The sequence below is a fragment of the Vipera ursinii genome, assembly GCF_947247035.1.
Source record: "Vipera ursinii genome assembly, chromosome: 3".
Lineage (NCBI taxonomy): Eukaryota > Metazoa > Chordata > Lepidosauria > Squamata > Viperidae > Vipera > Vipera ursinii.
In genome coordinates, this window is record NC_139516.1 from 180,261,516 (window position 1) to 180,288,939 (window position 27,424).

The following is a 27,424-nucleotide window of genomic DNA, read 5'->3' on the forward strand; positions in this document are numbered from 1 at the left end:
ATGTTATTTCATATACTTTTGCCGTGAGCTCCATAATTTCCCCAAACAGATTTTCAGGTGACACAGAATTTAAGGGTAAAGCGAAAAAAGCAAACCTTGATTTCTTCCTCTGCCTCCAGGCATTAGTGTGGGATCATAAGTTTATGGAAATCCAAATGATACAATTTTGGTTTAAAATCCTTATTACATATTTAAACAGCCTCCATACCCCCAAAATAGTATAAAACAACCCAGGTAGCATTTTGTTGAGCAATTTTGATTTAATCCAAACTGAGAAATCTATAGGCAAATAAAATACATGCAAAACTAAAGCATGGATTGTGTAACCAACCTTTAAAAATCAGATATTATATGGAAACAGTTGCATTAATCTTTAAGATGAGAAATTGAACCTCTAGACATATGGAGGTTGTTAATGAATTACAGAACAGATTGACATTATTTAAATGTATGAATACATAGTTTTTGTGAATTGTGGAACTATGAAGATTCCATTTAAATATTCAGTGGTACCCTTCATGTATACACTTAACATGTTTTCACAATTTAATTTACAAATGGAAAAAGAAGAAAATCAAGGAGGAATACAAATTTCAACATCAACATTATTTTTGGTTTGAACAAAAATTATTATAGTAACATTAATAATGCAATGGAAAAATATAAACATCTATATACAAGTTTTCCCACAGTATCTTATTTTTGATTAAGAGGCCAATCATTTTCTTTAAAACAAAAAAGGTAACATTGCTCTAACAATAATTTGGAATTCAGTGCCTGGACAGAACACTTTTTCTTTCATTTCATTCCTTCCCACCCCTGAGCTTAGCAATTATATTGATTTTAAATATAGCTATAGTAGTATGTACATATCTATAAAACTTGTAAGATTCAATGCAGCAGTTAAAAAAATCCACACACACTAGAGTATTTTCAGCTAATCCTAAGAGATTGGTTTTGCTTATATGATTCTTACTTTAAAAATCAAGTAAGAAAGTTACTCTGCAGTTCAAACATTCATTTATTGACTACTAGATTTGATTTTTAGTGCAACAATAAGGCAACATTAAAAAGAGCATTGAAATAGAAAGTTTGCATATGTGTAAAGGTAGCAAGTTTATAAAAGACACATCATTGCTTCCTAAAAAGACAGCCTAGATCCAGTATCATAAAATTACATATAGGTGAAGATCAATTCACTATTGTTTAACAATTGTTTTTCTGTATAAAAGGTAATTCTAGTTTTTGTCATATCTTTAAAGAAAACCTGGAAAAGTGTTATGGCTGTATGGGATAAGTAAGGTAAGAAAAATATATATATTTATATATATTTGTCTTGTTTAAATAAAAAGATCCACACTTTTTTGTCAAAACAGTTCATCTCTGTCCAAAATGTATTTCTTCCTTTATGGTACAGAATTAAAAGACAAGATAAATGTTAATAAAGAAATATTTTACAAGAAAATATCTTCTGATAGCTTTTCAGTGAAAATATTGTTTTGTAACATTCAAATATGACATATAAGACCACAAAAGAAATGGTGAACTCAAAAATTTCTAGACACATAAATAAATGAAATATTATGTAGGCAACAGAGCTCATGCTGAAGGCTAGTATGAAATAACAGTGTGCAATCTACTAGGAATATAGCTCTAGTATACATATTAACAAGCCCAATCATGGACTGCAGCAAATCAGTTTTATCACTGCTACCTGTTTCTATTTCATAACAAAGTTTTCCTTGATTAAACCATTTCTGCCTTATTCATACCTTTCTTCAGAAACATAACACATATAAAACAAAAGATATTTATTTACCATAGAACGTACCTCTCTGCTGACATAACTTGGAAAAAACTTGCTTGTCAAGACACTGACAGTTCAGTAAATATGCAATGATCTTACTAATTTCTTAGTTAAGCATGTTTTAACTTATGCTGCTAGTTGTGTGATCACAGTGCACAGAATCCATATCTAAACAAATTAGGTGGCTTTCAAAGTAAAAGATAGGTTACTTATCATCCTAATATACTTAAAACCTTTCATAGGCCCTATCATGCATCTAAACTATTGTTTGGAAAGCATATATGTTTCCTGAAACAATCTTTTGCGGCAATGGATATACCAAAACCACCAAGAAATTCATATTATTGCACAATACATGAAGACCTGGAATTCTTCCGAATGTTAAAATTGAATGACATTTTCCAGCATTAACGTTGTATGACTACGAAAGGCATGTCAGTAGCATGGTGTGAACCAGCGATAAACATGCGCCCAGAATGCATACTAGTAAAAATTCAGTCAAAGGAAGTAGTCTTCATCGCCTATTTATCATTTCCAGTCAGAAGGTTAAAGTTCAAAGACTGAATGATCAAAGTGCTCATTTTCTCAGTAGGACTATCTTCTGTTAGGAGAATCATAGAATGATGGTGTCAACAAGTGTCATCTTTAAAGAAAAACAAAATGTAAAATATTATATTGTGCACATGTACATTCTTTAAAACTTATGAAGATCTTTATCTGGAATAGCCCCTAACAGTACCACTTCAATCAATTAAATAAGGTTTAAATTATAAATTCTGGAGAAGACAATGTAATTTTGAACCATTGAATTGCCTTGTTTTGTTCACACTAATCTGACAATGCTCAACTGCCTATTCAGTAAAATAGTGCATCTTTCAAACAAAAATGCAAATATACAAAAAGCCCCAAGTCTCAGAAACCGTGAAAGATTTGGGAAAAAAAATCTGTTGCTGTGCCACATCATGAAGGGTTTAGAGGATGAGAAGTGGTAGAAAAACCCTCTATACTATTTTGTCTTGATATTTCCATGCAGAATAAAGAAATTGTTATATTTTAAACTATTCATTGCATTTTATTTTATGCTAGCTTTGGCAACCTATTTCTTCAGTTCAATTCTATTTTATTAATGATCTATTCATTCAAAAGATTTTTATACCGAGCAGTAAGGTTATTCATTATTTCATTCTACTGATATGAAGCACTCCTTTACACTTAATGTACTAACTGGCTCATTTATTAATGGCTATTCTCAATATAAGTAAAATCCTTAAAGCTGAACATCTGCATTACATATAGGAAAGCCTGTTTTCAGTGCTTCTGCAGTTCAGAATGACAATACTTCATTCCCTAGCAGATTTCTTGGAAAAGAACTGTATTTGAAATTTTCATATGCCTATAAGATATAGATCTCTCTCACCTGAATTCATTAAGACAAGTCTAAGTAATGTACTAGTAGACTCATTTGTAGTATTATTTGTGAATATTAAGAAACTTAAACATTCAAGCATTATACAAGAAGCTTTGTAAATTACATACTAATTATTCATTATTTAGAATATTGTTTTCAAAGTAAGTGCTTACCATGATACCACCATTTTGTTTTCTTTGGATTCTTGTTACATGTTCTTACATAAAATGAATTATCTGGTGGTCTTCTCTGCAATAAAGTAAAACTATATAAAATTATAAACCTATTTCAATTATACAAAACTGCACATCAGTGGCTCAATTGAAAATAGGATATACATCTAACAAAGAAAAGGAAGGGAAAAAGGAAATTTCAGAAATGCATTAATTGAAATGAGAAAAAAATCTGGCATTTATAAGTTCCTTTTCTAAGATTTTATTCCTGATTTTCAATACTTTAAACTGGTCAACTCTCAGGGAATAAATTGTTAATACTTCAGGTGACTTTATAATTCCTGATGTACTGACACATATATTTAAGCAAATATAATATCTCTCTACTCATGGCTGGACAAACCAGACAAAACTAGCATGTAGTCAATCCAGGTTTGGAAAAACCCTCAAGTTGTGTCAAGAAATAAACTGGATAAAGAAAGAAAGAAGTGAATAATACATGGCTAAGTGATATGAGAAAATATTTCTCTGCCAAACTTTAAATAGCAGTTTCTAGAGGAAATAATAATCAGAAGCTTTCCTCTTACTCCTTCTCCATCACACACTTTAAATATATCGGAAGAAGTTCTTCCAACTGTATTCTGTGTATGAACCATCTAGTATTTATAATGTATTTTTAGTAAAAGATACCAAGTATGAGTAGTATGTCAGAAGGATTGCTATATTGCCCGAATGTGTTTTTATATTTGTTCTTTTTAAGCCAAACAAGAATAGTCTCAATCTAGGAGAGACACAATTTAGATATAACATTGCAACATATACCAAATGATCTGCAACTATACAAAGAGCCAGGAAAATTTCACTGATGCCCAAGTGTGCTTTGCTAAAAGCTGAATTTTATTTTAGACAGAAAATCATTACAGGATTTTTAAATATCTCTAATTTGCTTTAGAGATAGCATTCAAAATGTTATTAATATCAAGCTCACTAAGTATACAAATATCTCACTGAATACCCATTATCAGCCAGTCACATTCATAAGCTTTCCAATGAACTTTTCAGGATTTCTTGAAATAACAATTCAATGTGAATTAAAAAATGTGGCAAAATGAAGCAGGAATTCACACTAATTTCAGTGAAACTAGGTAATGACCTTTCTTTTGAAGATAATTATTGTTTCTTAGTCTCCAAAGGTTGGAAAGAAAAAAAAAGGTTAGTTGTTACTTAACTAGTTTGCATTGCAGTTATATAAATTAACCCTTATGCACTTTTAAAGTGTATTGTTTAACAATGTAGCTATTTTAGGGGTCCACTAAATGTCATTAAAGAGAAAAGAAACATAATTGGTTCAGAGTGGGACATTCTACTATCATTAAACTTATAATGACATTATCTCTAAATTTATACCTTTTCTTTGCAGCTTGAAAGCATACTGATAATGCTAAGACAAACTGATTGCACTGAAAGAGCTGGAGACCAGTCTTCTGTTAGAATAGATAAACAGATATGTCCATTGCTATAAACATGAGGATGAACAGGAATATTTTCACCAGTAAACACAACCTATAAAGTAAAAATAAAATTAATACTTTATTAAAATTATAGATAAAAATACTAATACTATTTATAAAATACCCCATTTTTATACAAAAAACATTTGAATTCAAACGTGGACATAATCTGTAAATTAACTGAGACATGTGAAAGGTATGAATCAAATTTTATCCTTCATATATCGCAGTATGTCAGTCTTGAATTTAATGAAATTTATCATTCAGTATGTTGCACAGGTACAGAATAGGTGGTACCTGGCTTAGTGCACAACCACTTAAATATGAGCGAGCAGCGTTCTGCAGTTGCAAAAAAAGCCAGAGCAGTCAGAGGCTGCATTAATAGAGGGATAAAATCAAGATCATATGAAATATAATGCCCTGGTAAGACCACTCTTGGAATATTACATACAGTTTTGGTCACCATGATATAAAAAAGATGTTGAGGCACTAGAAAGAGTGCAGAGAAGAGCAAAAGGTGATCAAGGGGCTGGAGACCAAAACATATGAAGAATGTAGGAATTGGGTATGTCTAATCTAGTGAAAAGAAGGACTAGGGATGACAATGACAGCAGTTTTCCAATATTTGAGGGGCTGTCACAAGGAAGATCTATTCTCCAAAACAAAAGCAATGAATGGAAACTAATCAAGGAGCGAACCAACCTAGAACTAAGAAAATTTTTCCTGATAGTGGAAACAATTAACCAGTGGAATATCTTGCCTCCAGAAGTAATGGATGCTCCAACACTGGACAGCCTTTTGACTGAAATGGTATAGGATCTCCTGCTTGAGCAAGGGATTGGACTAGAAGGCCTCCAATATCCCTTCCAATTTAGTGGTTTCTCGGTTATATTCTGTTATGTACATTCTGTTACTTCAGGTGCTACTGCCTAGAGGTAGTCCTCAACTTACAACCATAATTGAGTCCAAAATTTCTGTTGCTAAGTGAGACATTTGTTAAGTGAGTTTTGCCCCATTTTATTACTTTTCTTGCCACCATTGTTAAGAGAATTACTGCAAAATCACTATTTACCCACTGACTTTGTTTGTCAGACGGTCATAGAAGATAATCACCCTTGGGACATTGCAACCATCATAAATATGAGTCAGTTGCCAAGCAGCTGAATTTTGATCACATGACCATGAAGATGCTGCAATGGTCGTGTGAAAAATGGTCATGTCATTTTTTTCAGTGTCATTGTATCTTCAAATGGTCACTAAATGAACTGTTGTAAGTTGAAGACTTACACCTTTATATATTTAATTCTTGTCAGACAAATATTCTCAATGTGATTTTTTTCCTAATTTGTTTTTACTCTTCTTTTTAACTTTTTTAACTTGAAGTTTTTTAATCCTGATCCTGTGCTGTGAATCCGTGCAATTCAGAATATACAGTTCAAAACCTGTCTTCCTAATACAGGTATGTCAAACTGCCGTCCCGTGGGCCGGATACATCACGCTGAAACTGCACCCACCCCATTGCCGGCAATAGGGAAAAAGTTGCGATATGTTGCACAACGTCATGTGACATCACGAGTTTGACGTGTCTGGCCTAATAGTACTTTTTACCTCTTCATTGTTTCAAATAGCCCACGGAAGTATTTCTTTAATTTGGAGAAAAAATGGAAGTCGCATGGGACCAAGTTGCTAAGATGGAAAGATCCAACTTTGCAATTACCTTGTGGGTCGCTTGTGAGGTCTGAACCCTGGTATTGTTACATTATAGCAAATTTCCTTCTCAACTCTGATTGTTTCAAAGATTTCTTGCAATGTCAAGTTTTGAACTGATGATGGCTTTGGATTCAAGTTTATGTAAATCTGTGTAGCTCACTGCCCCCCCCAAACCTGTAACCCATGAGTTTTCCTGCTAAAGCCTGAGTTTTGAATTTATTTTTTTTACAGGTGAAGCTTTACAATGTCATTGAATGGATAAAATAATAAAATAATCATTCAATATTACCAAATATTTTATAATTTAATTGAGCATATGATAAATTACCTGAGGAGAATCAAATGGATACCGACTACTGAATTTAAATAGCAGTTGAAATTTCTCCCCTTCATATAATGTTCCAGAAGCCCCTTCCATGTCTACTATCCACCTTGGGAAAGAAAATGGTTTACAATGATGAAAACACATAACCATAGTATTTGATCTTCTGTAAGTAACTTGATGTAAGTTATCGGGCTGTCTTTTTTTCTTAAAAGGTCATTGTATGTGCTTTACCAAAAGTAATATTCTCTACAATATTGGCCTTTGAAAAAAAATAATGAAGTTATGTTACAGAAATATTGTATCAACAATTGGACTGTTGAATCCAAAACAGAGAATTCTTCAATTTCTAATGAATCACTAGGCTGGGTTGCCATTTCCCAGACAACTGAGCAATGGACGGTATGTACTGGTATCTTCCTAACTGCCCCTTGAGTCATTCTCAAACTGTCATCTTTCCTCTTAGAAATTGTGAGGAGGTTGAGAAATAATTGGAAGAATAGATATTGACGATAAAAAAAAAAGATAAACCACCAGCAGGTCAATGGAGATTCTCAGTCTTCCAGATCATGGTTGTCCCAAAGGTGCTTTTTCAACAGGCAATTGGACTTTTCTGTTTTTCTTTGAAGAAGAGCTGAAGAAGCTTCTTGGATGAGAAGTGAAACGTCTTCAAAGAAAAACAAGGAAGTCCAGTTATGTCCTGAAAAAAGCACCCTTGGGACACCAGCAAGTCATTTCAAAAAATGGCAGCCAGGTGGCAAAAAAACCAACAGAAGAAAGGTTAGCATCATTCATGAGACTAGCCCAAGCTACATGCAGCTGAAGCCAAAAAGCACTAAACTAAGCGTGATTGTAAACAGCGTGACTGAACTGGGTAAGAAGATTGATTTTATCTCTTTTACCTGACTGATTTCCTGAGGGGAAAAAAAAAGAAAAAAACCCAGAAGTAAAAATCCTCCGAAAGTGAGGGTGTGTGTCTTTTTTTTTTTTTTGGCGGCACGGCAGTAGCTCGCAGCGGCCACTGCAGATCCTAAGTGGTGCTATCTTTTTTATGTTTTTTATGTCTCACACAATATATGGATGTCAGAGCAACTGGTGTTTACGTGTACCATCGCCAGACGCTATGGAAACTCAGAAACAACTCCAACAACTTCAACGACATTATTACCGAAGATTTGCAGAGGAAGCTGTGTAATCTCAGCTTGCTCCAAAGCCCAGGTCTTCAGACCTCGGCGTCACCAGAAGCCGACGGATGGAGGAGGGGGCATCGGAAGTGGTGCGAGAGGAAGCGGAAGCGAGGAAAACGAGCAGGGGTAGGTTAAAGGCTAACTTTAGTCAGCCTGCTTTACCATCTATCCTGCTAGCAAATGTTTGTTCCCTGGACAATAAATTAGATTACATCAGACTCCAGCAAGCTACACGGCGTGAGTACAGACATTGCTGTGTCTTTGTTTTTATGGAGACATGGCTGAGTGATAGAGTTCCGGATGCTACTATTCAGTTGGATGGGTTAGCCGCGTTTTGTGCAGATAGGAATGAAGCTCTGTGTGGTAAGACCCGTGGTGGTGGACTGTGTGTTTACATCAACACAGAATGGTGTATAAACTCTGTCCTTGTTTCCACCTACTGCTCACCATTTGTGGAGTTTATGGTTGTGAGATGTAGACCTTTTTATTTACCCAGGGAATTTACCACTGCTTTTATACTCGGAGTGTATATTCCACCTAGCGCTAATGCTAAAGAAGCGCTCTGTGTACTTTATCGGACTATCAACGAACTGCAGAACACACACCCTGACGGATTATTTATTGTTGCCGGAGATTTCAATCATGCAAATCTCAGAACTGTGCTCCCTAAATTTCATCAAAATGTGGACTTTGCAACCAGAGGGGAAAACATGCTGGATGTTGTTTATACAAACATCCCGGGTGCATATCGGGTGAAGCCCCGTCCCCACCTTGGTTATTCAGACCACATCTCTGTTATGCTAATTCCAGCAAACAGACCACTCATCAGGCGTTCAAGGCTAGTACGGAAGCAGATGAGGACCTGGCCAGCAGGAGCCATCTCTGCTCTTCAGGACTGCTTTGAATGCACTGATTGGGACATGTTTAGGGAGGCTGCAACCAACGGCGACTCCATTGACTTGGAGGAGTATACATTGTCAGTGACCAGCTATATTAGCAAGTGAATTGATGATGTTACAGTCTCCAGGAAAATTGTCTTACACCCCAATCAGAAGCTGTGGATAACTGGAGAGGTGCGTGCTCTACTGAAAACTCGAGACTCTGCATTCAGGGCAGGCAATAAAGTAGCCCTAAGAATAGCGAGAGCCAAATTGTCCAGGGCCATCAGAGGAGCAAAGTGTGCACATGCCCAGAGCATCCACCAATATTTTATGGACAGTGGCGACACACGGTGTATGTGGCAGGGCATGCAAGCCATCACTAATTACAGAATATTACCATCTGCCTGTGAGAGCGATGGCTCACTTCCAGATGTGTTGAACAGTTTCTACGCCCGTTTTCAAGCACAGAATAATGTGACAGCAAGGAAGACCACACCTCCTTCCAACGACCAGATACTTTGTCTCTCCACTGCTGACATGAGGAAAGCCCTAAGTAGAGTCGACCCACGGAAAGCTGCAGGACCAGACAATATTTCTGGCAGAGTGCTCAGAGGATGTGCAGACCAACTGGCAGATGTTTTCACATCTTTAACATTTCTCTGAGCACCACTGTTGCCCCAAAGTGCTTCAAGACAACGATCATCGTTCCTGTGCCGAAGAAACCATCTGTGTCTTGCCTCAATGACTACCGTCCCGTTGCACTTACTCCCATCATCATGAAGTGCTTTGAAAGGCTCGTTATGAGGCACATAAAGACCCTGCTGCCCGTAACATTGGATCCACTGCAGTTTGCATACCGCTCAAATCATTCCACTGATGACGCCATCTCTATTACACTCCATCTAGCTCTCACTCATTTAGAAAACAAGGACTCATACGTACGTATGCTGTTCATAGACTTTAGTTCAGCATTCAACACTATTATCCCCCAACACCTGATGGGGAAGCTGGCCCTGTTGGGCCTGAACACCTCCCTCTGTAACTGGATCATGGACTTTTTGACTGAAAGACCTGTCAGTCCGGATCGGGAATAACATTTCTAACATCCTCATACTGAACACTGGGGCCCCTCAGGGCTGTGTGCTCAGTCCCCTGTTGTTCACCCTGCTGACACACGACTGTGTAGCAATGCACAGTTCGAACCACATCATTATGTTCGCTGATGATATGACCGTGGTGGGTCTCATTGGCAAGAACGATGAGTCAGCATATAGAGAGGAGGTGGAGAAGCTAATAGACTGGTGCAAAGCCAACAACTTGTCTCTGAGTGTAGACAAAACAAAAAGAGATGGTTGTTGACTTCAGGAGGACAAAATACGACCGCTCTCCGCTGAACATCGATGGCTCCTTCGTGGAGATCGTAAGGAGCACCAAATTTCTTGGTGTTCATTTGGCAGAGAATCTTACTTGGTGCCTCAACACCTGTTCCATAACAAGGAAGGCCCACCAGTGTCTTTACTTTCTGAGGAAACTGAGGAAGGCACAGCTTCCACCACACATCCTCACAATCTTCTACAGAGGGACTATTGAGAGCACCCTGAGTAGTTGAATTACTGCCTGGTTTGGAAACTGCACCGTTTCGGATCGGAAAACCCTACAGCAAATATTGAGGATGGCAGAGATCATCGGGGTTGCTCTTTCCTCTGTCATGGATATTTACATCACACGTTGCATCCGTAAAGCCAGAAACATTGTGGCTGATTTCACACAACCCTCATATACACTCTTCACTCTTTTGCCATCTGGAAAGAGGTACAGGAGCATTCGGGCTCGGACATCCAGATTGTGTAACAGTTTCTTCCTACAAGCCATTAGAATTCTCAACACGAAGAAACTGGAACTATAAATACTTGTATTTGTAGTTTTTAAGTTTTTAGAGTTATGTGTAGTTTGTTGTTCTGCTCTTCTTTTGATTTGTGTCGTCTGATGTAGCACCTTGGTTCTGGGGAAATGCTGTTTCATTTCACTGTGTACTGTACTGTATATTGTTGAAATGACAATAAAGTCTACTACTACTACTACTTTGTTCCACCCTCCTCTAAACTAAAGTGATGAATTAAGTTTACGGGGGGGGGGGGAATACAGAAAATTGAAAGATGGACTGGTGCTGACATCTAGTGGTAGATGAAAATACTGCCCTAAATATACAGATGAATCAAAAGTTGGAATTAAGATTGCCGGAAGAAATATCACAACCTAACATATGCAGATGATACCACTCTAATGGCAGAAAGTGAAGAACTAAAGAGCCTCTTGTTGCGGGTGAAGAAGGAGAGTGCAAAGGTTGGGTTGAAACTTAATATTAAGAAAACCAAGATCATGGCATCTGGCCCTTTCAATTCCTGGCAAATAGATGGGGAAGAAATGGAGGTAGTGACAGATTTTATTTTCCTGGGCTCCAAGATCACTGCAGATGGGGACTGTAGCCAAGAAATTAAAAGACGCTTGCTCCTCGGGAGGAAAGCCATGACAAATCTAGACAGATATCACCCTGTCAACAAAAGTGCATACAGTCAAGGCTATGGTCTTCCCAGTTGCAATGTATGGCAGTGAAAGTTGGACCATAAGAAAGGCCGAGCGCCAAAGAATTGAGGCCTTTGAGCTATGGTGCTGGAGAAGACTCCTGTGAGTCCCTTGGACTGCAAGGCGATCAAACCGGTCAGTCCTAGAGGAGATCAACCCTGACTGCTCTTTAGAAGGCCAGATCCTGAAGCTAAAACTCAAATACTTTGGCCACCAAATGAGAAGGAAGGACTCACTGGAGAAGAGCCTAATGCTGGGAAAGATTGAGGGCAAGAGAAGAAGGGGACGACAGAGAATGAGGTGGCTGGATGGAGTCACTGAAGCAGTAGGCGTGAGCTTAAATGGACTCCAGAAGATGGTAGAGGACAGGAAGGCCTGGAGGAACATTGTCCATAGGGTCGCGATGGGTTGGACACCACTTCGCAGCTAACTACAACAACAAATATACAGCCCAGAAAGAAAAGCCTGTTGTTGTGACCTTCATTATGGAGCATCAGAGATCTGGAGAAAGAACATACAAAAAAAAATACTTACCAGGAGGAAAAGTATGTTCTGTTACAACAAATGCAAATGATATTAACTTCAAACCACGAGGAAATTAAAAATGAATTTGAAAATTTAAATGAATGCATTCTCAATTTAACGTCACAACAATCAAATGATCAGAAAACAAAAAGAGACAGAGATCATGTAAAGCAGACAACTGAATATAAGCTAGTGGAGACTCAAGTGGAGAATGACAAGAAACATTGAGCATGGAAAAGAAAACTTGTACTCTAAGACCACAAAGTATATTTGAGGATAAAGAAAAAGATTTGACAAAATGGATTGCTGAGCTGTTGGGAGTACCACAAGAAATGGGGAGACAAGGGATGATGAGAGAAATCTTCAATGAATATGAAGGGGCAAAATCTTTTTACAAAGACATGAAGTTTGATTTGCCTACTATCTCTACAACTACATTTACAAGATTATGGAAAGATTCTTTGATGCAATGGAATATATTAATTGAGAAAGATGCTTGGCAAAAGAAAAGGGCTAAAGTGAGAATTGAGGAATTAGATGATGGGGTGTATCAGAGGGAATATTTAAAAATTAAACACTTGTTTGAATATGGCTGAAGAAATAGAAAGATTTTAGTTTAAGAGGAATGAACCCTCCAAGTATTTTTCTTTTCTTTTTTTCTTTTGTTTTTTGATATGAGAACTATAAAAATGTGTGGGATGATCAACATAAAGAAAATGTTTTAAATATTTAAATGTAATTGATTTTATGAAAATTTCAATGGATAATTAAAAAGTAGATGATTGGATTTAATTATAGGTAAAGAGAACAGAAAAAAATTGGAAATAAGGGTATACTAGTTCAAGAGAGATATGTACTTTAAGTAGTATATTTTTCCCCTTTTTTCTTCTTTTTTCCCACATCTTTTCTTTTTCTATGTCCTTCTTTTTGTGTCTTTTTCTTACTTATTTTTCAAGACATGAAAATATTAAAATATTTTAAGGTAATTAATTCTGGGAAAATTTTAACCTGTAGAAATGTTTTGAACGTTGGAGGGAAAATAACTGGGAGAGAGCATGTCTACTCATTTGCAGTCCATGAGAAAGACATTCCTAGAGTTAAAAGAAAGAGGAATGACTTTTACTGAGGCACACAATGTGTATGTGATGCTCAGTTCATTGGACACTTCATAGGACGTCCTAGTGACCGGTTTAGAGTCCATGCAAGAGAGGGACTTAACCATGAGTTATTTGACTGGCTGGTTGTTGGAGGAGGAACAGAAATGACTGGAAAGGCAGCAGAGAGGAGGTGATGACAACGCACAGACCAGGCCTAAAACTGCAATGTCCAAAGATGCCAGTAGAGCAGCCAAGAACATTTGCATGGTGAAATGCTGCTTCACATGTGGTTCTACAGAGCATCTCCAGAGACACTGCCCTGAGAGGAGAAACAGAGGAGCAGCAAAACAAGGTAGTAGAGCTACACAACCGACATTTTCCCGGGCAGCAACAGTAACTGAAAAAAACACTTGGCTGTTGGACAGTGGGGTGAGTCAGCATGTTGCAAATGACCCATAAATGTTTTCAAACCTAAGACCAGCTAAACAAACATTTGTTAGCTTGGCTAATGGACAACAATCTGCTGTTAAAGGGGAAGGTAAAGTTTATGTACTGGGTATTGGAGAAACATTGGATAATATATTATATGTACCAGAGTTAAACCATAATTTACTCAATATTTTGAGCTTGGATAATATGGGGTATGAAGTACTGTTTGCAAAGGGTCAATACATCATCAGGAAAGGTGAGAGGATTTATCCACAAGGTGGTAAGATGGATAATTTATACATGTTAGGAAAGCAGCAGGATGGTTGTGCATGAACATGATAATTGTGTACATTTATTACATAGGAGGTTAGGTCATGCACGTTTTGGAGTGCTGCAAAGGATGCCAGACTTTAAACTTTAAACAATGCAGTACATATTTAGACTGCGACTATTTGTAAGGAGTCAAAGTCCAGAGTGTATCCTGTAAGTAAGAAAAGCTCAAGCTAAACAGAGTTTTGCAGTTAGTGCACGCTGATTTAATTGGTTCTATGGCGTCCTCTCTAAGAGGGGCTAGGTATGTACTAGTCTTAGTAGATGACTACACCAGATATGGGTTTTGCTATTTATTAAAGAGCAAAATAGAAGTCCTACAACAGTTCAGGCAATGGGTGAACTTTGTAGAGCAAAGCTATGGCCATAAAGTATGCCAGCTGCAAACAGACAGGGGAACAGAGTTCATGTCTGACAACTTCCAAAAGTAGCTGAGGAACTTAGGCATAAAGCATGGATGTACGAACCTGTACTCGCCAGCAGAAAATGGTGTGGCTGAACGGAGGAATGACGTATTACAAACCATGAAAGACTCACTGTTGGCAAATGCAGGAATGAGTAAAACATTCCGGGGGGAAGCCATGAAAACAGCCAACTATCTAGTAAACAGGGTATGGAGTGCTGCTATCAATGAAACTCCATATTGCCTGTTATATGGAAGGAAACCTTCATTGGCTCACCTAAAAACATTTGGCAGTTAAGCCTGGGTGAATATTCCCAAAAGCAACAAAAGGAAAGGACAGAAAAAGGCCAGGAAACTTAGGTTTGTTGGATATGAGCCAGGTTCTAAAGAATATAGATTCACAGATGGAACAAAGAAGGTTATGATTTCAAGGTCTGCTAGTTTTGCAGAACAAAACAATTGGACAGGGCGCATGTTAACGCAGAGATGTTCATGCCAACATGTAGCGCTCGTTCTCAGGAAGGAGAGACTACACAAAGCCCAATGAAGGAAGGACAGGATAGCAGGTCAGAAATAGTAGGAATAGAAGAGGATAGACCTAAGGTAAAGAGAGAAGTAACAGAAACACAGGAAGAGATGATACCGAGGAGGTCTGAATGTAGCAATAAAGGCATGCCTTCTGATCGGTTCTCAGTGAGGTTAGACCATATAGTGTAAAGTATGAACCCCGTAATTACCAAGAGATGTTATCATTGCGTAAAGTAGAACAGGATAAAATGGAAGGAGGCTATGGACAGAGAAATGGAGTCTATGAATGTGCATCAGGTGTTTACCCTTATGAGATTACAAGGAGGAACAAAGGCTATGGGGTGTAAATGGGTATGTAAAAAGAAGGTTTTGCACAATAATGAATTGCAGTATAAGGCACGGTTAGTTGCGCAAGGATTTACACAGAAAAACGTTCATTATGATGAAGTGTTTGCACGAACAGTAAGAGGTGAGGCCATAAGGTTAGCATTGGCTTTAGTAGCTACACGCAGTTATACCATATATCATTTTGATATTACCAGTGCATATTTAAATGCTGAATTAGAGGAATATGGATATATATTTAAATTGAATAAAGCCATATATGGGTTAAAACAGTCAGCAAAAAACTGGAATCAGTGTTTAGATGCTGCTTTCAAAGAGTTAGGTTTTAGAAGCAGAAAGGCAGATCCATGTTTATACACTGTGCAGTATAAGGGTGCAGTTTGTTTCCTGTTAGCTTACGTTGATGACTTGTTTTATTACAAAGAATCGCTCCCAGGTTGACTCCTTTGTCAAGCGACTTGAAAGCATTTGGGTTAACAGCTGTTTAGCTTTAAATGGGAGGAGTGTCAAGGTAATGATTTAACAGCTAACCAGCTTATGTAATGTAAGATGTAATGATGGGAATGACTCAGCAGGGTCTGTGTCTCTTTAAGAGCCTTTGTATAAAGGGAAGGCTCTGCTGATATGTTCTATCTCTTCCGTTTCCTGCTGTTAACTGGTGTTTGTTGGATCCTGCTGTATTAGCAGGTGTATGTATATTGTTCCTGATGTATGATATTATATAGTGTAAGATAAACCACCATTTAATGTAGACCACTGTTTACTGTAAAAGATTGCCGGCGGATAACACCCAGGGGGAGGGCCTTCTCTGTGGGTGCGCCTGCCCTCTGGAACCAGCTGCCCGTGGAGCTCAGGACTGCCCCTGACCTGCGTTCATTCCGCCGGGACCTGAAGACCTGGCTCTTTGAGCTCTCTGGCCCAGGCTGAGAATTTTAACTGGGGTTTTATTTTCAGGGATAATTTAATCTTTTTAATTGTCTTTTAACTTTTGTATTTTGTATTGGTGTGATTTTAAAATGCCCTGTAAACCGCCCTGAGTCCTTCGGGAAAGGGCGGTATATAAATCTAATAAAATTAAAAAATTAAATTAAATTACTCCTGGGTTATCTCACGCAATAAGACTGTGCACACTCTGACATACTTTCATAACTACCCATTCTGCTGATTCTGGACCAGCTGTGGTATGAGTGATTATATGTAAGGAGTAGGATGCACAAGATAGACTGTAAAAACCAGGTGGCCCTAAGGGAAACATAAAAAAAAGAGGCCATGGAGTGGTGATTAAGGTCTCAGCAGCTGATCATCAGGAATTCTTACTAGTACCCTCCAAAGCCCAAAAGCATTCATCTGGCACTTTGCTGGACCAAATTGTTATTTAATTAAGTAAATTTATATGGCCACCCATCTTGCAATCAGCAATTTTAGGCAGCTAACAAAATTAAAAACAACCAAACATAATAATATGAAAAATAACAGTTGGGAAAACAACTCCATTCATAATCATCGTATAGGCCCCCCTCATGAATAAATCCTGCCACCTTGTAGTAGAAAATGGGTAAGAGAACTCCAAAATAATCAATCTGTTCATGACAAGGGACAGACAAAATTAGTTGCCAATGCCCCAAAACAAAAAATATCTCATTCACACAGACTATGCATATAGGTATAAATAAATTCATAAGTAGAGGATTGACATTTATTATCATAGGCATCATATTGCCTATCTGTGTTATAAAACAGTATTTCATGCTTCAATATCACAAACCTAGTTTGTTTAAAAGGTTTAAACTGTGATAAAATATCAGAGAACTCTCCATCACTTACTTAAATATTTATTTGTAAAATTTATTAGCTGCCCATCCTGCCACACGGTATCCTTTTTAAACATGCATCTAAGTAAACACTATTTATACCCAAGTCTGATAGCAATGTAAACTGGATAAGTGGATCAAACGAAGTATTTAGTGATACAATAATGGCAAATATATTTGCATTTTCCTACAAGTCGTATCTTTCACAACAGTAATAAAAATACATATACTTACTGTGTAATTGAATTTTGTACACTCTTTTCATTCAAGGTCATTCCTGGTGGCGGGTCATTCTGCAAAGCTAACAGCTCTTTCTGTAGCCTCTTCTAAAGAGAAAGAAAAATCTTAAAACATTTCATAAAGTATTTAAAGATGTTATCTATATAGTATAAGACATTGCTCAATCTGAATGGCCAAGCCTGTTATTTATGTCTTAAACACTATAATCACCATGTGTATATTTGCTTTGCATTTTGTATAGCAAGTCAACAGCAGCTTACATTTTATTTTTAATTATATATTGTTCTAATCTTACATACAAAGGTAGGTTAAGGATACATAAGCTGCTAAGAATTGGTAATGACTCAAATAACATATAAGCCTAGTAAGACAAATAAGTAAATAAATGAATATCATACTGGTTATCATTCCAGAGAACTGAACAAGACTGGGACAGGTAGACTGTACTTCACAAATAACAAAATATGTTATATAGAAAATCAGTACAGCACAAGAAACAGATATCCAATATAAAATGTTTATTGATGAAGTTCAACATTTCTTTAACACAATAAATATCAGAAAGTAAAGAAACTTCAATTAAACTATCTAGATATTCTATACTATACAAATTGGCTTGAGCACCAATTAAATTTATGATTAGTAATTCAATTTTATCTGAACAATTGTCTATATATGTAGCACGACTTCAAAACAGATATAGAATTGATTCACATAATTTAAAACTGCAAATATGTGAAACTTACTTAACAGTGAACCTAACTGAATATACAGGGATAATTCAGAGGAAACATACATCGCATCATACTATTAATATATTGAGAGGCAATTTGGTGTAGTGGTTAAGAATTGGGAGACTGTGATTTCTAGACCTCTCTTAGGCACAAAGCCTCTCAGAAGGCAAAGATAAACCATTTCAGAAAAATCTCATCAAAAATTGCAGGGATTTTTCATGGCAATTCTCAATTCTGAGAATTGAACACACTTGAATGGGAAAAAATATGTTAATTAATTAATGCATGAAGGTATAAGGAAATTGTAGAAACTGGTTTTTATTATTTACAGTATTATATCAAATAGATAATGTTTGAATAGATAAGAGTAGTACATAACTGGGTAAAATTACATCTCTGCACCCAGCAGCTAAAAAAAATAATAATCAAAGTATTCTCCAAGTAATCATGAGATAACTATAGCTTTCCACTACTTGGTGCCTTCTAGATTTGTTAGATTAGCACTCTTATAGTCAGCCTGAGGAAAAAAAATAAAACAAAAATGAGCTGCTGTAAACATGAGGATAAAAAGTGAAAGTATACTTTTACTTGAAAGACATGAAGCAGATGCAGGAAAACCAATCTAGAAGTCATAGAGAAATATACTTTAATGAATAAATTCATATTCAAAACAATTACTACATAGTGCATCCTCCTTAAGTTTCACAATATTCATATACTGATGAAATTATATGAGCACAGAATTTCACTTTCCTCTGTTAATTATGGAGATTGTAATATATGTATGTGCCCAATAAGTTGCCAATAGTCTATCACTTATTTATTTAAACCTCAAAGTTTAAGGAGACAGCTTTAAAAAAGAATATTGAGGATTGGAAAAATGTATACAAATAGTGGACGAACGGTATCCAGAACAAACTGTTTCAGTGTGTGCTAATAAAATACAGGAATGCTTCTTTTCAGAATGTTGCCCTATTTCGTTATCTCCTGAATATTTCATTTCACTCTCACTTCCTATTTTCCACTTTTAATGTACCTTTTAAAATTCTGCATTAATGAGCATGCTCGTTCACTGTCATCTTCTCTTACTCCTCCTCTTTATATTATTATTTTGTAGGGGAGTTCCAGAAGTTGATATTAAAGCACTAGTTACATAAATGTATAGAATAATAAACAAACATATACTTAGAGTCACTACCTTTTATAAAGCTATGTTTTGGTTTATTAAAGATTGACTTACCCGTATGTTTTTGCAAAGTATGCCTGTGAAACAGACTAACTAAAACATTTAATTAAATAATTATGTAGCTCCCTTTTATTTATAGGATAACACTCCTAAATCTCTTCTAGAATTTCAGAAAATAATGATAGGATAGAATGTATTTAGTATCCTAGTAGCTCCATAGGAAAATTTGAGGTAGAACTTATGCGAGTATATGTCTGTTTGGGCAACAGGATTCCCTTCTACTTTCTTTTCTCATACAACCTGCCATGTGCCTTTGAGTCTTCTTCTCAAAATCACCCTTGGATTCTTTATCCCAGGAATTTTACCAAAGGATAATCAAGTTTTAAGTTATGTGTATAAGATTACAAGAGAACATTTATTAGCTACTAAAGTTAAAGACTCATCTTAAATTAAGGTCTGTACAATATATCTTCAAACACATGGAAAGTGTGTTGTTATATTTTTCCTACTTCGGTTTGTTGCTGAGAAATACTTTTTCCAGAGAGTTTAGTAAGAAATGCTTGAAAAATAGAGTGATTATTTTGAAGTGAATATGACAGCTTCTTTATAATGGTCATAAGGAATTACCAAGCAGCATATGTTAAATGTCATGGTTATTTGAAAAGAGGATGACCCTGAATTTAGGACAATACTTTCCCCAAAACAGCTGGAATAAAAGTAATCCTTTGCTATGCACATTTTCCCTACCTTATTATCCTAGACATTTCACCCAATATATATTTGTAGGTAATAATGATTTGCCATTTGCTTTCCTAGGGCTGAGAATCAGTGACTGCCTCAAGGTCACCCAGCTGGTTTTATGCCTAAAGAGAAATTAGAATTCATGATCTCCTGGTTTCTAATCTGATGCCTTAACTACTATATCAAACTGATTCTACATATATTTTTTTAAAGCTATGCAATGTTTCAGATTCAAAGCAGAAAAAGCCAAACATTATCTTTTCCATAAATCACAGAGGATAGCTTTGTGAACCTGGGAAAAGACACAGTTGCTTTGAATTTATCACAGTTGGCTTGAAGAATGTTCACCAACATCAAGGATTTTTTTTTTATTAAAGGTGGGGAATATTAAACATTAAAACTCTTTGATGCTAAAACGCTTGCCCACATCCTATAGCATACACGGCTAAAGGGAGCTGCAACAAACCCCAGCCGCCACACAAAGCTCTTCACAACTTGAAACCCAGCTCCAACTCAGCCTAGCAGCACAACACAAAGGGGCTTCTTGGCATAGCAAAACTCTGGGCGTGCTAAAAACCCCTATGTCATCGTCCCAAGTAAATCAGAAAGGAACCGCAACTAGATCAGCTAATTCTATCTTACTATAATGCCACATAAAAAGAATCTTGCAAATCTGAAAGTACAAACTTCCCACCGCCACTTTTAACTGCTTGATCCATTAGGGCATGTCCTTCCTAAGTTTCTTCCTCTGACTGTCAATCCATTAGGAGCTTCTCCTCTCTTGTCTGACTGCCCCAAAGATAATCTACATCCCATTACACCGACCCCCAGCACACAGCAAAGTCCTTCACAGCACAAAGCTTGGCCCAGCAGTGTGCCACAAAAATCATCCTCGCCATCTCGCACTCCGGGGCCCCTGATGTCCTGAGCTCTACTATCCCAACTGATATTCGCCATCTTCTTTCTCTTACTGCTGACAAGGCATACCCACTCTGGCCCTTGACAAGGCAGCTGCTGGACCCATGAGGCCATCTCCCCCATGTCTTATAAAGATCCTGCCTGAGGAAAAAAGCCTCGTGTGGCTAGCAACTGCATCACAAAGAGTTATGTTTGGTTAGTAGTGGCAACAGGAAGACAGCAAAGACCGGGTAACCTGGAAGGGGCCTCAGAATGCTGGGAGCCACATAAGGGGGGAAATAAGCTAATGGGTAGAGTTGAAGCACCCTTGTGATCATACCTACCCTTGTATAAAAAGGGAGAAAGCCACTGTTTAAATGTAAGGTGTTACAAGATGCAGAGCAAAGTGTGGGAGAAGGAGAGGCAGAGCCTGGAGGCAGAATCAAGAGAGGAATCAGCCTGGAGTCATTACATCCCTAAGAGGTTCAAGGGTAGCCAGTCTTGAATTCCATTAACTCTTATCTAGCGCCAATTTAGTGCTGACTCCTCTCTTGACTCTGCCCCCCAGGCTCTGCCTCTCCTTCTTAATTGATTAGATTGTCAGGCATGAAGAATCAGGCCCACATATTAAGTTCTAGTTAAGCTGATTTATTACTCTTGCCTATACACAAGAATCTAATCAACTAACAGTCAGCACTAAATTAGCACTAGATAAAGAGTTAATAGAATTCAAGAAGAGCTGGACTTGGACCAATTGTGGGAACATAACGACTCCAGATTGATTCCCCTCTTGACTCTGCCTCCTCTTCTACAAAAAGAGCAAAACTGCATTTTGCTGCTTGTTGTTTATTTTGGATGAAAAAGTGGGCATTGCTGAGAAATAAAAGACTTTTGGAGCTGGAGCTAGAAGGACACAATCTATGATTTGGATGGCATGATTATTTGTCATATGATAAAACTAAGGTTAACATAGATTTTAAAAATCATTATGTTAGTTGTACCATATTGAGAATATGGAATATACATCCAGATTTTGTCCAAAAATATCTCTCTGGCTCTCAGCAAAATAAGTATTTTATCAATGACAATTGATAAAGTAAAATAAGCAAACATAAATGATTAGCTTACCACGAGATATTAGATTTTTTAAAGGAGAATACAAAATAAAGTCAAGAGAAGATGTAATAGCAAAGTGATATACTTGTCCATGGCTCTCCTATACATAATTATCAAAAAGCTTTAAAATAAATAAAAGAATGTATGAACATATAAGACTGAATTGGAAATAGAACTCTTTACAAATGGAAAATAAGTGGTTGACAAGATACAATTTACATTTTGTTATAACAAAGAAAATTTCTATAAAATTATGGATCATTGGTATATGTCACCAGAAAAACTGCATAGGATGTATTTCAAATTTATGTTGGAAATGTAAACAACATAAAGGGACATTTTATCATATTTAGTGGATGTGTAAAAACACCAGCAAAGTTTGGATGCAAATGAATACACTACTGCAGAAGCTTTTGATGATTAACATACAACAGAAACCAGAGGCTTTCTTTTGAGACTTATGGACAAGGAACTGGAAAAAAAAAGTCATGGAACTTTATTTTTACACAACTGCAGCAAGAATATTATATGTATAAAAATATGTACCAAAGTGGAAAGACTCAAATTACCCACAATTGAGGAATGGTTGGTGAAGATGATGGAATTTGCAAAGATAGCTAAATTGACTTAGTTTAGTACAGGGGTGTCAAACTCAATTTCATTGAGGGCCGCATCAGCATTGCAGTTGCCCTCAAGGGGCCGGGTGGGTGTGGCCTGGGTGGGCGTGGCCTACTGGGTGGGCGTGGCTAGAGTGTGTATGGCCTACTGGGTGGGCGTGTGCAGCTCTACATCATTTGCATCAAGGGTGCCTATGGGGGCCTGGGCAGGAGTGGGACAGATCTGAGGGTCTGTGGCAGAAGGAGGGTCTCTGGGCAGGGCCAAGGCAGTGGGGGCCGTTCCCTCACTGTTTCCAGGATGGCTTCGCGGGCCACATGAAACCACTTCGAGGGCCGGATCCGGCCCCTGTGTTTGACATGTCTGGTTTAGTAGAAGCCCCTCATAGACTTTTTGTGTGAAACAGAAAATAATGAACTTATGACTTACAGATTTAATAACTAGAAAAAATAGGTAATATAATAAAGAGAATGTTTTTGTAACCACAGAGTAAGAGGTATTTTTTATTTGTAATTATACTTGCTGAAAAGGAAATCAGCAACTGTTTTTTTGTTTGTATTTTTTACTTTTTCTTTGTCATTGTTCCTGTCTTTACTTTGTATCTTGTTAGTTTTTATGTTATTATAGATGATAGATATGAGATATATATATAGAGATAGATAGATAGATAGATAGATAGATAGAGATATATAGATAGAGATATAGATATTGAATGCATGTATGAGCCAACATTTGATAGGCAAAAACATTTTTTAATTGGATGGTGGACTTGCTGTGATAGTCAGCACAACTATTAATTCTTCATATATATTTTTAAAAAGAAAAACTGGTTTAATGTAAGTTACATATATTCCTAGTTGATAGGCAGTCTCTAGCTATGGTTACTAAATCTTTCTGAAGACTTGGGTAATCTGGGCATTTATAGTTCTTTGATTACATCAACTGCTTAAAGAATGTCTTCTTCAGATCTTTGTTGTTGACAGTTTTCAGTATGAAAGTATATTATTTTAATTCTGTAAATCATTTTTAAGGAGCAGGATACTACTTCAATAATTCTTAAATACTATTTTAAAAAACAAGCATGGGAAAGTCAAATATAGAAACAGCTTAAAGGTAAAGGTAAAGGTTCCCCCGCACATGCGTGCTAGTCGTTTCCAACTCTAGGGGCCGGTGCTCATCTCCATTTCAAAGCCAAAGAGCCAGCGCTTGTCCGAGGACGTCTCCGTGGTCATGTGGCCGGCATGACTAGACACCAAAGGCGCACAGAACGCTGTTACCTTCCCACTGTAGTGGTCCCTATTTTTCTACTTGCATTTTTACGTGCTTTTGAACTGCTAGGTTGGCAGAAGCTGGGACGAGTAACAGGCACTCACTCTGTTACGCGGCACTCGGGATTCGACCCACCAAACTGCCGACCTTCTGATCGACAAGCTCAGCGCCCTAGCCCACTGAGCCACCACGTCCCTTAGAAACAGCTTAGAAGCAGACATATTGACTTTGGACCAAATGATAGAAGATAAAGATGAATTTTTAATTTATCCTACGCACAAAGATAAATAAATCATCTATCATATATAATTCAATGGCAATATTTACAATTATAACATTGGCTACATTATTTGGAAGAGCAGCATTTTGTTTCTAAGGCACCTGAGGTACTAGAACAACTTGTTAAATCCTTTAAAACTAAAAAAAAACCTATTATTTTTATAGATATTTGTTATCAAAAAATCAGTTCAATAAGCAAATGTTGAAAAATGAGTGGAAAATAGAATTAGATGTTTCTATATTATCTAGATAATGGGAGACTATCTTAACTTCTATAGTAAGAATGTCAATGGACCTCCAATTACAGCTTATAGAAGAAAAATGTTTAGAATTTATTGGACGTATAGAAAGGATTATCAAAAATAGCATTTTATTGTAGATGTAATAATGGTAGCATTTCTTTAAAATGGATGTTTTTACAATGTCTTATAGCTACATCTTTGGAGAAAGTATTGGATGATATATGATTGTACAACTAAAACTAAAATTCTCAGGGGGTAATATTCTCTTGAATTACATATCTAATTCATGGAATTTGAGAACAAGACAAGGTGAGTTCATTATCCATGCTCTTATTAAGGCCAAAGACTAATATTGCAGCACTGGAAAGATATATTTATGCCCCGCTTCACTCAATGGATTGAAGACCTGATTGCACTTGCCATCTATGAGTGAATTTCCTATAGACGTAGGCTTTGCATGGACAAGTATAATGAAATATGGGACTCATTTATACAGAATAAAATAGGTTAAAAATAATCATATAAATGTATCAGAATATGTGTCTTCACTATTTACACTAGACATATATAGAATTGTAACTGTTTATTGTTATAAAAGACATTACATTTTTGTTTTTTTCACTTTTGGTTAGAATAATTTTTATGTGGGTTTTTTGTCTTTTGACAATATATGTATCACTATCACTATTATTTTTGTGTACTGTATTGTCCTTTTTATTAATTTAAAAAGCAATAGAAATAAATACAAAACTGTAGAAATGGTTGTGGGGAGATTTTTCTATGGATAAGGGGGGAGAAAGCAAATGAGATATTACAAGAAGATTTGCAGTGGCCAATTAGGTTAGGTTGACTTCCTGATTCCAACACAAAGGCAAACAAAAACGTTAGTTAGAATTTCACAACTCATACATACCGGTACTTGTTTTTGAATACGCCTGCCATCAAAATGTGTCGAAGATAACAGTAATAGACCACTTAGTGGGAAGAACAGATTATTCAGGACCTATTTCACCTCTCTCCACCACTCTTTTGAATTTGGTTCCCTTGGAGACCCTGAAATCCTGGTACTACACAGACATCCCTGAAGTCAGGGTAATTGGTCTACAGCAGGGGCCCCCAACATTTTGGGCACCAGGGACTTGTTCCATGGAAAAAAGGTTTTCCCATGGACGGAGGGGGCATGGTTTCATGTGCTGTCTGCATCCCATGGATGGGGTTCGCTTGTTTGTGTAGCCCAGTTTCTGGCATGCCGTGCCAGTCCACAGACCAGGGGTTGGGGACCCCCCCCCGGTCTATGGGACCAGACAAATAATCCGAACTCTTATCTTCATACAGAGAAAGATAGGTCCAATGGAGACTGCAGTGCCAGTGTCACTCCTACAAAAACAAACTATGCCATGACTAAGGTACAAAAGAAAGCACACCGAAAGGACTTTCCATAAAGACTTCCTGACCTCTTCCTCTTTCTCAAACCCTCACACGTAGGCACTCCACCGAAACTCCTTCTTCGTCTCCTTACTTCCAGAGCAGGGGTCTTCAAACTTGGCCCTTTTATGACTTGTGGACTTCAACTCCCAGAATTCCTCAGCCAGCAAAGCTGGCTGAGGAATTCTGGGAGTTGAAGTCCACAAGTCATAAAAGGGCCAAGTTTGAAGACCCCTGTTCCAGAGCAACATGGTCCTTCAAAGGACTCCGAAGACAACGGATGCTTCAGATATTTCATTTCCTGAAGCAGCGACAGCCCTGCCTCAGCCAGTAGGCGCCTCTTACTGCCCCTTCCACATTCACCACCAACCAAGCCAGGCCAAGCACAGCCCAAGTCTTTGAAAGCCACACCTAGGAAACAGCCACCTGCTCTCCCCGGCGAAGCCCAAGCTGGCCCTGCCGCCTCCACCCCTGCCTTTCTCCAGCTTTCCTTCCCCTCGCCAGCCCCTTCCTCAGCCGGGAAGGGAGACGAAGGTGGGGAGAGGTCTCCTTGGCCTTCTCTTGCCCCTCGCCCGGCTTCTCGCCGTCCCTTCAGGACGAAGTTCCTCTCTCGGAGGCTTTTGCCAATCGCTCGGGCAGGAAACGCCAGAGCGGCTCCAACCGCCGCCGCTCCACGGAAGTCATTGCAGGCGAAGAGCGAGAAGGGCGAGAGCCTCCGGTCCAACCTTCACCAACTCCTCCTCTGCCACCCCTGACGGCAGCGCGGCTCTCCGCCCCACTCTCCTCCGTACTCCCGGGAGAGTCACCTGGGGACGAGCCGACACGCCACCCCAGCCTGCCGCAGGCTGCTCACCTGCATGGACGCCATGATGAATCCGCCTCCCCGCACTGTCCGCTCTCGGCGCCGCCGGCCGGGACCGGGAGAGACTCAGGAGAGCGGCGGCGGCGGCGGCGGCGGCAGCAACGCCGGCACTCTTCCCCGGTCGCTTCCTTCTCCTCCTCGCCTCTCCCCCCACCCCTCCGGGTCACGTGGGAACTCCGGCCATCCCGTGAAAAGCGCGCATGCGTCCCGAGGCTCTGCCGTAGTTGGTGCCAGGTGGGCACGGGACCTCTTCGAGTGGGTTGCTGAAATTCTGGCCTTCCTTAAAAAAAAAAAAAAAAACAACGACGCCCAAAAGGTTCAAAACAAACCGTAGCAGCTTAGCTCCTCTTGTTACGGCGTCAGAACTCGGTGACATATAGGCCACGTGCGTGCTGTGCTGGCTTCCCGAGTATAGGGTGCCAGGCGGTTTATAAAAAAAATACGTGTATATATATCTTCGTGGACGCACCGGACATCGCATGTCCTTTCTCTGACTACGGCCTTGCATCTGGAAGGGGGCCAAAGAAACGTCACGGACGATGTGAGGTTACCCAGAGTAGGGCTCGACTTAATGAGCTTTGAGGAAAAGCAAGGCATTTTGATTGTCTCCTGGAATCTCGTCCATATCGACAGCAATGACATCACAAGTGACCTATGTTTCAGATACAGCTATAGATAACCTACCTTCAAAATGTGTGTTAACATTTAACATGCTATAAAAAGAATAGTTTCTCTTTATTCTAGACAGAATATATTATCACAGAACAG

The 27,424-nt window shown here is 38.1% G+C and overlaps 1 protein-coding gene across 2 annotated transcripts; it reads right to left on the minus strand.

Annotated features, from left to right (window-relative positions):
* On the minus strand, nucleotides 1-27,142 carry UBE2W (ubiquitin conjugating enzyme E2 W). 2 transcript variants are annotated; one of them, XR_014492192.1, is made up of 6 exons: nucleotides 26,648-27,142; nucleotides 17,285-17,376; nucleotides 6,938-7,040; nucleotides 4,796-4,951; nucleotides 3,389-3,480; nucleotides 1-2,450 (listed from the first exon to the last, which is right to left on the minus strand). XR_014492192.1 is itself a non-coding variant. In XM_083360183.1 (6 exons), the coding sequence occupies exons 1-6, from the start codon at nucleotides 26,660-26,662 to the stop codon at nucleotides 2,437-2,439; spliced, it is 456 nt and encodes a 151-aa protein (XP_083216309.1). In that variant the 5' UTR covers nucleotides 26,663-27,142; the 3' UTR covers nucleotides 1-2,436. The 2 variants fall into 2 exon arrangements, 1 of the variants encoding a protein (XP_083216309.1); XM_083360183.1 differs by having other exon boundaries at nucleotides 3,389-3,464.
* Nucleotides 27,143-27,424: the final 282 nt, after the last annotated feature.